The sequence below is a fragment of the Mobula hypostoma genome, chromosome 8 (assembly GCF_963921235.1).
Source record: "Mobula hypostoma chromosome 8, sMobHyp1.1, whole genome shotgun sequence".
In the NCBI taxonomy this organism is placed as follows: domain Eukaryota; kingdom Metazoa; phylum Chordata; class Chondrichthyes; order Myliobatiformes; family Myliobatidae; genus Mobula; species Mobula hypostoma.
Window position 1 is genome coordinate 4533592 of NC_086104.1, and position 12071 is coordinate 4545662.

The 12071-nt window shown below is 48.4% G+C and overlaps 1 protein-coding gene across 2 annotated transcripts in view; it reads right to left on the bottom strand.

The window, feature by feature from the left end:
• Nucleotides 1–947, bottom strand: part of LOC134350038 (uncharacterized) — a 323883-nt gene extending 322936 nt beyond the window's left edge. For both annotated transcript variants that reach the window (XM_063054948.1, XM_063054949.1), the window contains exon 1: nt 815–947. In XM_063054948.1, the coding sequence (XP_062911018.1) occupies nt 815–863 (49 nt within the window). In that variant the 5' untranslated portion in view covers nt 864–947. The remainder of the gene's footprint in view (nt 1–814) is intronic.
• Nucleotides 948–12071: the final 11124 nt, after the last annotated feature.

Genomic DNA, 12071 nt, shown 5'->3' on the forward strand with positions numbered 1-12071 from the left:
CGTCATAATTCCACTTGTCAATCCACGCCCTCAACTCATCCGCCTTCCCCGCAATACTCCTAGCATTGAAATATATACACCTCAGAAGATTTTTACCACCACTCACAACCTTTCTATCAGCAGATTTGCTTGAACTTTAAAAATCGTTTATTTTCACCCCAGCCACACTGTCAGCTCTGGCACTCTGGTTCCCATTCCCCTGCAAATCTAGTTTAAAGCCTCCCCAAAATAGCGCTAACAAGCCTCCCTGAAAGGATATTGCTCCCCCTGTAGTTCAAGGCCAATAAGCCTAACTTTAATGGTTCAGAAAGAGTTGTAGTCCATTATGAAGGATAAGGTTTCAGGGTACTTGGAAACTAATAATGAAATAAGTCAAAGTCAGCATGGTTTCAGTGATGGGAAATCTTGCCTGACAAATCTGTTAGAGTCCTTCAAGGAAGTAACAAGCTGGGTGGACAAAGAAGAGGCAGTTGATGTCATTTTCTCGGATTTTCAGAAGGCGTTTGACAAGGTGCCACACACTAGGCTGCTTAATAAGATAAAATCCCCTCTATCAGATCTCTCTCCCCCCAGTCTCCTCAATTCCATGGAATAAAGTCCTATTGTCCACTATCTGTCCTTGTAACACAGAACCCCAGGACCAGACAACATCCTGGTGGATCATTTCTGCACTCTTTCTAGTTTAATAACATTCTTCCTATAACAGGATGACCAAAACCGTACACAGTACCACTGCCTACAACTGGTCAATTAAACTCAAAGGCAGATGAAACCAGTCTCAGTCTGGGTGACCCCACTCTGGGAATTTACTTACCCACTGCACAGACGGACAGAGTCAAGGTTGTGATTATCGCTGCAAACATTTCTTCTCGTTTGTTTTTTAAAAACTGAATTTCTGCTCATTCAGACTCGATGTTCCCCATTGGTATTTCACAAGTGACTGTTTCCCCTTTGACTTCCCCACATGCTTATTTCAGCGCAAAGGCACGGGGTGTGAAGAGGAAGTGATGGGGGAAAGTAGGCAGTCCTGCAGAAACTGCTGAAAAAATACCAACACACAACAGCGTAGCTGAATGTTTTCATCCACATTTAAATGTCTGTCACTGAAACTCACTCCTTATGTCCAACACCATACACTATTACCTGTTTGGTTTCTCTTCATTTATATTACTGTATTGCTAGCTACTAATAAATATTATTAGTTAATAGCAGTACTGGACTCCAAAGTGTTTTCCATCTCTGCTGGTTCTTTATTCCCGTCACGGGGTACGTGACACCATACACCATACTAATATCAGATTCAAGTGTGAGAACCAAGCCAAGTACACTGTTTCCCCACCAGACTGTAGGGCTCTTTGTGGTCAGGCTGTGAAACACTGTGGTTCCGTTGGCTGCGTATGTCCAGGGAATGACAATCTCCAGCCCTGCCAAACGTGGCAAATTGAAGTCCGAGCCCCAAAATCCCCTTGTTTGTGTAGCCCACTGGGCTTGTCCCTCATGTTCGTCTCGGGGAATCAGCATTCGGCCCCGCCAAATCGGGCATTCAAGTTTGGGCGGATGCTGTGTAATGTACCCCAGTACAAACCCACAACGCAAAATATCAGACAGTACACCATATGCGATTAAATGATTGCACTTTATAACTCTTACTATGCTGTGTGGTTAGTAGAGAAACAAAACATAAAAGAAAAAGGCGCCACTTTTATTAAATAGTTAGTGCACAAAATCGTTGGAGCTCACGCCTCAGGTATTCCACCATAAACGACCTCTGCCGAAACGTCGCTGACTCCCAGACCCTCGGATTCCTGTATAAGCCGTCCAGTGATCACCCAGCACTTTCCGCACTCGTCCTTCCTCTTCACTCTCCTCGACCAAAAGCCCACGAAAACCCCGGCTCCAAGACATGCAAGAAAGAATCACATTTCTCCCAGTGGTCAGCTACCGGTTATCTGTAGTTATAACCCAAACATCACTGCTACAGAGAAACCATTACATCAGCAGTTAACATTACAGAGAAGCCATTACATTAGCCTTAGCAGTTAACATTACTGAGAAACCCTACATTCTCGTCCCACTGAATTTAGTCATGCCCTCATGACGTTGAAGTTGAGATAATTCGCCAACCCTTCCTGCAAAACACAAAGTCCAATCCAAGCGCAGAAAGCAGTGACATAGCTCCCCAGAAGAGTAGATATCATGCCCTGTTCCCCAGGCACAACAAAGGCCATCTTATCCAGGGGATTCCTAATTCTCTGAGACTTCTGTACCTCCTCACCTAACTCTTCCCGCTCAGATGTTACTGGGGATACTTCGGGTCTGCCTGGCAAAACCTCACGCGATTTATCGCTCAAAACCCCTGGCAACTCGGAGCCCCCTGTCTCGTGTTCAGTCCCCACCTACTCTCTTTCAGGGTCCTGCAGTACCCCAGGCTGCCCAATAGCCCCCCTCACCTCACCTGACTCAGTGGGAGAAGGGCCAGGAGTCTCGTCCTCAATCAATGGGGAGTTAGCGAAAGGCAGCATGTACCACACATCCAAATCATCATCCTCCGAATCAGTATCCCTCTCATGGGCGGGGCCCGGCCCAGCCTCTCCCCTTGCGGGCTCTGTAGTCACCCTGTGTTTTCACAGAGTCCTCTTACTAGGTGTAGGCTCCAAGTTGGGCTCTGAGTCTACCTGCACCTCTTGTTCCGATGGTGGTTCCGATGGAGAATCTTGACAGGCCCATTCCACTCCTCTGGTCTCACCCGGAAAACTGGTACATTTGGCATCTGACTCTCCATCACATAGGGTGTGGGCACCCAGCGATCAGCCAACTTGCGCTTTTCAGGTAGTCCCAAATTCCTTATGAGGACTCGGTCTCCCATCAGGAGCTGGGAAAACTTCACTTTCTGATCATACCTTCACTTATTTCCTCGATTCTGCTTGGCAGGCACAACCCCAGCCAATTCATAAGCCCTTTTCAGCTCTCTCCTCATATCAGACACATACTGCAGATAATGTTTCAGCTGTACGTCATCCGTGTCAGTCCCAAAACAGAGCTCAATGGGCAACCTTGCCTCGCGCCCAAACATCAGAAAATATGACGAGTACCCAGTAGCTTCATTTTGTGTACAGTTGTAACAGTGAACCAGATGCCCAATATGTTGACTCCACCTGCTCTTGTTGCTGATCTCCAGGGTCCTGAGCATGTCTAGCAAGGTCCGATTAAGCCTCTCAGGCTGGGGATCGTCCTGTGGGTGATAGGGCATGGTCCTCGATTTCTCAACTCCAAGCACGCCCAGTAACTCATAGATGAGTCTATTCTCGAAGTCCTGTCCCTGGGCACTATGTATCCTCTTGGGAAGGCCATAATGAACGAAGTACTTCTCTCATAACACTTTTGCCACCGTAGTCGCCCTCTGGTCCTTGGTAGGAAAAGCCTGAGCATATCTTGTGTAGTGGTCCGTGATTACTAAGACATTCGCTGTGTTGTTGGCATCGGGTTCTGGGGACAGGAAATCCATACACACCAAGTCCAGGAGCCCTGCACTCTGCAAGTGTGACAGAGGAGCTGCCTGTGTAGGCAGTGTCTTCTGGCGTATGCAGCGAATGCACGACTTGCAGTATTCTTCAACCTCCGACTTCATTCAGGGCCAGTAAAACCGGTCTCTGAGCAATCTATAGGTCTTTTCCACCCCCAAATGTCCAGAATCATCATGAAGTGACTTCAACGCAATCTTCCGATACTTCTCAGGCAGAACCAGCTGGGAATGCTAAGGTTGGTCCAGGGGGACGTGACCCGTTATAGGATCTGGTTCCACAACTCCAACCGAGGCCATTCTCTCAGTAATGGAGGCACCAAAGTGTGTTTCATCTCCTCCACCTGAGCCGTGTATCCCTTCTCAACCGCGTACCACATAGTGCCAATGCCCGGGTCATCTCGGTGAGCAGCTGCCACTTCCCCAGAACTCAATTCTGGCAACTGCTTGGTCTTCAGAGCAGATAGGTTAGAGTAAACTGCGGGTAGGGCATCATCAGAAGCCCCCAATTGATCCACTGCTCTATCCGGCCTCTCCTTTTCCTCGGCCTTCACGATGATGGTAAAGTGACACATGGCCTTCATCCCTGGGGCAGGAACGCTCTCCCACTCCTCATCCCTGACCAGTCCCTCATGCATCCGTCAGGACAAAGCATCCGCATCAATGTTCCGGCTGCCCGGCTGGTACTTCAGGCTGAAATCATAGGCAGACAACGCTGCCAACCACCGATGGCCTGGGGCATCCAGTTTCACCAAGGTCAGGATATAAGTGAGAGGCTTGTTGTGTGTCTTCACCTCAAACTTGGCCTCATAGAGATAGTCACTCAGCTTATCCACCACCGCCCATTTCAACGCCAGGAATTCCAACTTGTGGGTGGGATAGTTTCCCTCGGAGGGTGACAAACTCCGGCTGACAAATGCCACAGGCCTCAACCAGGTGTCCTGATCCTGATACAGGATGCACACTAACCCCTCTTGGCTGGCATCTGTGTGTAGTACATAGCGCAATCAGGGGTCCGCAAAAGCCAGCACCAGTGTCTGGGTCAGAACTGAAAAGCCTACTCGAAGGGCTCCGATGGGCGTAGATATTCTCCAACCTCCCTGTCCTTTTTTTCCTTTCACTTTCTTCCCCAAGGGACGGTAACCACACAGAAGCTGGTTCAAGGGGTGACTCACTTTCACGTAGCCCTTCACGAATCTCCGATAATAACCACAGAACCCCAGGAATGAGTGCAGAGTGCTCACAGTCTGGGGCCTCGGCCAAGTGGTCACTGCTTCTACCTTAGCCAGGTCTGTAGCTACTCCATTCCAGGAGATTATATGCCCGACATAGGTTGTCAAGCTGAGGAGTGTTAGTGGGGACAAGCTCCCACTACCTAAAAGTGCTCCTCATGGCATGCGCCTCAAATAGCCTCTGACAACCAAGTCCAACTCCTGGCCTTCTCCTGTGGCTCAGCCTCTAAACCTGGCGTAACTGTTTCTACTGACAGGAGAAGGGGTGAAGGTGGGTCCTGGAGCCTTAAAACCACTGCTTCAGGTAGATGGAGCTCATCAGCCTGGGAAAGCAGTTCATCTAAGAGAGGGAAAACTCTGATTTCAAACCTCCACTGCCTTGAGGCCATACTCACTTATGGGAAAGGCTTCGGGAGTAAATCCTGAGGACAAATCCGGAGTTGTAGTCCCTAAGGCAGTCCGATGTTGTCTTCAACATCGCTCTTGGCAACTCCTCCGACGACACTGGTGCCAAGCTGTATCGGTCCCTGCCCTTCCCTTGGACAACATTGGTGGCGTGGAGAGGGGAGAGGGGAGACTTGCTGCTTGGGCAACTGCCTGTCTTCCATACAACCTCGCCCAGGCCTGCGCCCTGGAAACTTTCCAGGCGCAGATCCATGGTCTCGCGAGACTAACGGATGCCATCCATCCATAGCTAACAGACGGCTTGCAGAACTGGCACTTGTCCAGGGAAAGTTTTAACCCTTCATCCTTCAGGCCACCTGACACCTTCAGTCGCCTTGCTTCATGTACTTCCAAAGTGGATCCAAGTACTATCAAATCATCCAAATATACCAACACTTCAAGCAAGTTCATATCCCCCACCGTCTTCTCCATGACCCTCTGGAAGATGCAGGGGCTCCCGATATGCCCTGGGGCATCCTTTCGAACGAGAAGAATCCCAGGGGACATATAAATGCTGTCTTCTCTTTATTGGCCTCACTCATCGAGATCTGGTAATATCCACTCCTCAAGTCCAGCACACTAAACCACTTTGTAGCGCTCAGACAGGCCAGCACGTCTTTGACCCTCGGGACCGTATACTGGTCAGGGATAGTGTGCCTGCTCAGAGTCCTATAATCCACACACATGAGTACCTTCCCGTTTTCCTTCCGGGCCACTAGTATTGGGGACGCATATGGGCTTCGGGACTCACTGATAATCCCAGCGTCCTTCAACTTACACAAATGCTGCCGCACGTCTTCCACGTCTGCAGGGACCAGTCGCCGTGACCTCTCTCTAAACGGGGTATCCTCGGTCACCCGGATGGTGTGACAAATGCTCTTGGAACAACCCACATCAAACTCGCCCAGGGAAAAGACACCTTCCAGCTTCAACATCTTCTCCACCAGCCTCTGTTCCAACCCGGCAGCACAGAAGAATCCCCAGAGTTAAATGCTCAGCGGTCAACTTTTCCCTTTTCTCCAATAGTTTCTTCCCAGCGGGCTTCACAGGAGCGCTAGACATTACTGTCACCGGGAGCAAATGCGTCAGGGGCATCCCTCTCTTAAAGGCGATCTCTCTCTTCATAGTGTTCCTGACGATCACAGCCATCCTGCTCGCCTTTACCACCGAGGGTCTCTGCAATTCGGGCCTCACCAGCAGCCCAGCCAGAAATCACGACTCCCCTTCGAAGTCTTCCGGAGCATTTACTAAGATGGCCTTGCCCTCAGGCACTCCAGGAAATTTGGGGGTCCCCATCACTCTTGCTACTTCCCTGGGCCGTATCACCTTAGGCTTAGACTGGGTGCACCACACAGTCATTTGTTTAAATTCGGTATCTGGCCCAATGCAGCCACACACTCCCTCAAACGCAGCTCGAAACACTGGGTGCACAGACAGGGTCCCTAAAAAGCTTTTACCTGCCTTCTCCTTGCAGGCCCGCATGACCCTCCATACAAGAGGGGTGCTGGTCCCCACCAGAATTGAAACACTCCCCATCTCAACTGGATCTGGGCAAACCAGCACTAACATCTCAAGAACTTCAGACACACCCACATCAGCCTCCAAGAACTCCAGTTTCACTGACAAATAACCATCGTACGGATAATCACCAACACTGTTACCCCAAATCTCCAGTGCACTGAATGGGGTCAAGAGAAAGTGCTTCAGATGCTGGTTGTAGAACGAACAGTTGAGTAATGTGACCTGCGACCTGGTGTCGAGTATGGCTTTTGCGTAGATTCCCTATATCCGTAGCGACACGCTGGAGTGGGTTCCCACTGATCTGTCTGGAATAGGGTCTTTCGCTTTCGGGGGTTCCTTGGTACATTGCTGGGGCTGTGTTCCCCCAGAGACACGAGGCCATTCCCTCACTGGGTCTCCTCTAAGTTTCCCGACACCTCCCCCTGCTTGCATCCCCGGGGGCTCGCTCTCCGAGGGGCTTCCTGCCGCTCACATTCCCGCTGGAAGTGTCCCTCTTCCCCACAGTGATAGCACACGCTACCAAACGCCCCTCTTTTCGTGGAACCCCAGCCACCCGCAGCCCTCTGCGCAGTCCGTTCTCTGGGGGTGGGGGGCCTACGTTTGTGTGGACACTGTGTGATTCCTAACCCTGTTACAGATAAGTACCACAAAATAACAGACAGTACACCTCATAAAACATAAAGATTTAGCTTTATAATTCTCCATTTGCCTAAAGGGTTAATAAAGAAAAAGCCAAAAAAGAAAAGGGCCCATTTTAATGAAACAGTCTAATATGGAGCTCACCGTTTTCCCTTTGCCGATCTTCTTTCGATCTCCCCGGGCTTTGTCGAGTCACGGCCCCACTCCGGGTCGACTCCTACGACCTCTTCCCTCCGTTGCCTTCTCTCTTCTCCCCCAATGAAGCCTCAAGCCCAACCTTAGTGTCCCTCACCAGAGAAACCTCCCCTAAATCTGGCCATCCTCATTGGATGGGATACAATTCTCCTATCTCTTATCTTCAACAGTAACCAAGACCCCCTTACCCCGTCATCTACTTTAGGTTCCGACCCTCTGTGGGATACTGCTGGTCTATCTGGCGAGGCCTCTCCCAGTCTATCACATGTGCCCTCCTGCAACTTGGTTCCCTCTGTCCCTTGGCTGAGCCCTGCTTCATCCCCTTCACAGTCCTGCTGAAACCTAGCCTGTCAACAGATAGTCCCTCCGATTTCATCAGACTCAGTGTGAGAAGGGTTGGGAGCCTCTTCCTCAATCTGTCAGGAGTTAGCACAATGCAGTATATACCACACCCCCATTTCCTCATCCTTCGAGTCCGTATCCCATTCAGGGGCGAGGGGCAGTCTAGTATCTCCTGCTGTTGGTCCTTCAGTTGCTCTGTATCGCCATAGAGTCTTCTTACTAGGTGCAGGCTCCAGGTCGGGCTCTGAGTCAACTCACACCTCTTGTCCCAGAGGCAGAAGGTGGTTCCGATGGAGAATATTGACAGGACCTTTCATATCCTCTGGTTTCACCTGGAAAGCTGGTACGTTTGACATCTGACGGTCCACTACATAGAGCGTAGCCGCCCAGCAGTCAGCCAACTTATGCTTTTCAGGTAACCCAAAATTCCTTATGAGGACTCAGTCTCCCAGCATGTTGGGAGAACCTAACCTTTTCCTCATACCTCCTCTTATTTCCTTGATTCTACTTGGCAGCAGCAACCACAGATAATTTATAAGCCTTTTTCAGCTCCTTTCTCATATCAGACAAATACCTTAGATAAGTCTACGGTGTAGGTCTTCCTCACCAGCCCCAAAACAAAGGTTGCTGGGTAACCGCGCCTCACGACCAAATATCAGGTAATATGGCAAGGTTCATTTCGGGTACAGTTGTAGCAGTGGACCAGTTGTCCAATATGTCAACTCCACTTGTTTTTCTTGCTAGTTTCCAAGGTTCCTAGTATGTCTAGCAAGGTCTGATTAAACCTTTCAGGCTGGGATAAGGAGTAGTTCCAGACTTCTCGACTCCAAGCATGCTCAATAGCTCATGTATGAGCCCACTCTCAAAATCCTGTCCCTGATCACTGTCGATCTTCCTGCACAGGCCATTATAAATGAAATGCTTCTTCCATAATAATGAGACAGGGAAAGCTTGCACATATCTGGTGTAGTAATCCATAATGACCAAGACATTCACCATGATAATTTTTCAAAACCCGTTAGATTCTGGACTAGTTCCTGAAGATTGGAGGGTGGCTAATGTAACCCCACTTTTTAAAAAAGGAGGGAGAGAGAAACCGGGGAATTATAGACCGGTTAACCTAACGTCGGTGGTGGGGAAACGGCTAGAGTCAGTTATCAAGGATGTGATAACAGCACATTTGGAAAGCAGTGAAATGATCGGACAAAGTCAGCATGGATTTGTGAAAGGAAAATCATGTCTGACGAATCTCATAGAATTTTTTGAGGATGTAACTAGTAGAGTGGATAGGGGAGAACCAGTGGATGTGGTATATTTGGATTTTCAAAAGGCTTTTGACAAGGTCCCACACAGGAGATTAGTATGCAAACTTAAAGCACACGGTATTGGGGGTAAGGTATTGGTGTGGGTGGAGAATTGGTTAGCAGACAGGAAGCAAAGAGTGGGAATAAACGGGACCTTTTCAGAATGGCAGGCGGTGACTAGTGGGGTACCGCAAGGCTCAGTGCTGGGACCCCAGTTGTTTACAATATATATTAATGACTTGGATGAGGGAATTAAATGCAGCATCTCCAAGTTTGCGGATGACACGAAGCTGGGTGGCAGTGTTAGCAGTGAGGAGGATGCTAAGAGGATGCAGGGTGACTTGGATAGGTTGGGTGAGTGGGCAAATTCATGGCAGATGCAATTTAATGTGGATAAATGAGAAGTTATCCACTTTGGTGGCAAAAATAGGAAAACAGATTATTATCTGAATGGTGGCCGATTAGGAAAAGGGGAGGTGCAACGAGACCTGGGTGTCATTATACACCAGTCATTGAAAGTGCGCATGCAGGTACAGCAGGCGGTGAAAAAGGCGAATGGTATGCTGGCATTTATAGTGAGAGGATTCGAGTACAGGAGCAGGGAGGTACTACTGCAGTTGTACAAGGCCTTGGTGAGACCACACCTGGAGTATTGTGTGCAGTTTTGGTCCCCTAATCTGAGGAAAGACATCTTTGCCATAGAGGGAGTACAAAGAAGGTTCACCAGATTGATTCCTGGGATGGCAGGACTTTCATATGAAGAAAGACTGGATGAATTGGGCTTGTACTCGTTGGAATTTAGAAGATTGAGGGGGGATCTGATTGAAACGTATAAGATCCTAAAGGGATTGGACAGGCTAGATGCAGGTAGATTGTTCCCGATGTTGGGGAAGTCCAGGACGAGGGGTCACAGTTTGAGGATAGAGGGGAAGCCTTTTAGGACCGAGATTAGGAAAAACTTCTTCACACAGAGAGTGGTGAATCTGTGGAATTCTCTGCCACAGGAAACTGTTGATGCCAGTTCATTGGCTATATTTAAGAAGGAGTTAGATATGGCCCTTGTGGCTACAGGGGTCAGGGGGTATGGAGGGAAGGCTGGGGCTGGTTTCTGAGTTGGATGATCAGCCATGATCATAATAAATGGCGGTGCAGGCTCGAAGGGCCGAATGGCCTACTCCTGCACCTATTTTCTATGTTTCTATGTTTCTATGTTGCTGGCATCTGGCTCGATTGACAGGAAATTGATACACATCAGGTCAAGGTGCCCTGATCTCTGCAAATGGGACAACGGAGTGGCCCTCCTTGGCAACATCTTCCTCTGTATGCATAATGCATGACCTGCAGTTCTTTTCGATCTCCGGCTTCATTCCAAAAGACCATAAGACACAGAAGCAGAATTAGGTCATCTGGCCCATCGAGTATGCACCACCATTCAATCATGGCTGATCCTTTTTTTCAAAATCTCCTCCTCAAACCTAGTTCTCGCCCTGCTTCCCATAATCTTTGATGTCATGTCCTATCAAGAACCTATCAATCTTTGCTGTAAATACACACAACGACCTGGCCATCACAGATACATGTGGCAACAAAATCCACAAATTCACCACACTTTGGCTAAAGAAATTTCTCTGCATATCTGTTTTGAAAGGGTGCCCCTCGACCCTGAGGCTGTGCCCTCTCATCCTAGACTCTCCCACCATGGGAAAAATTCATTCCACATCTACTCCAGATCTTTCAACATTTGAAAGGTTTCAATGAGATTCTCCCTCATCCTTCTGAGTTCCAGTGAGTACAGACCCAGAGATATCAATCGTTCTCTATGATAAACCTTTCATTCCTGGAATCATCCTTGTGAACTTCCTCTGAACTCTCTCCAATGCCAACACATCTTTTCTAAGATGAAGGGACCAAAACTGTTCACAATACTCAGGGCGAGGTCTCACCAGTGCCTTATAAAGCCTCAGCATCACCTCCCTGCTCTTGTATTCTAGACCTCTGGAAATGAATCCTAACATGGCATTTGCCTTCCTCACCACCAACTCAACCTGCAAGCTAACCTTCAGGGTGTTCTGCACAAAGACTCCCAAGTCCCTCTGCATCTTAGATTCCTGGGTTTTCTCCCCGTTTAAAAAATAGTTGGCACAATTATTTCCACTACCAAAGTTCATGACCATGCATTTTCCAACATTGTGATTCATTTGCAACTTGTTGTCCATTCTCATAATCTGTCTAAGTCCTTCTGCATCCGACCTGTTTTCTCAATACTACCTGCCCTTCTACCAATCTTTGTATCATCTGCAAACTTGGCAACAAAGGCATCTATTCCATCATCTAAATCATTTATATACAGCATAAAAAGAAGTTGTCCCAACACCGGCCCCGCAGAAAACCACTAGTCACTGGCAGCCAACCAGAAAAGGATCCTTTTATTCCCACTCGCTGCCTCCTACCAATCAGTCAATACTCTATCCATGTTAGTAACTTTCCTGTAATACTATGGGCTCTTAACTTGGTAGGCAGCTGCATGTGTGGCACATTGCCAAAGCCCTTCGTTAAGTCCAAATATACAACATCCATTGCATGCCCTTTATCTATCCCACTTGTAATCTCCTCAAAGAATTTCAACAAGTTCATCAGGCAGGATTTTCCCTGAAGAAAACCATACTGACTTTGTACTATCTTGTCCTGTGTAACCAAGTACTCCATCACCTCTTCCTTGACTCTAACATCTTCCCAACCACTGAGGTCAGGCTAACTGGTCTATAATTTCCCTTCTGCTGCTGTCCTCCTTTCTTAAAGAGTGGAGTAACATTTGCAGTTTTCCAGTCCTCTGGCACCATGCCAGAGTCCAATGATTTTTGAAAGATCATTTCT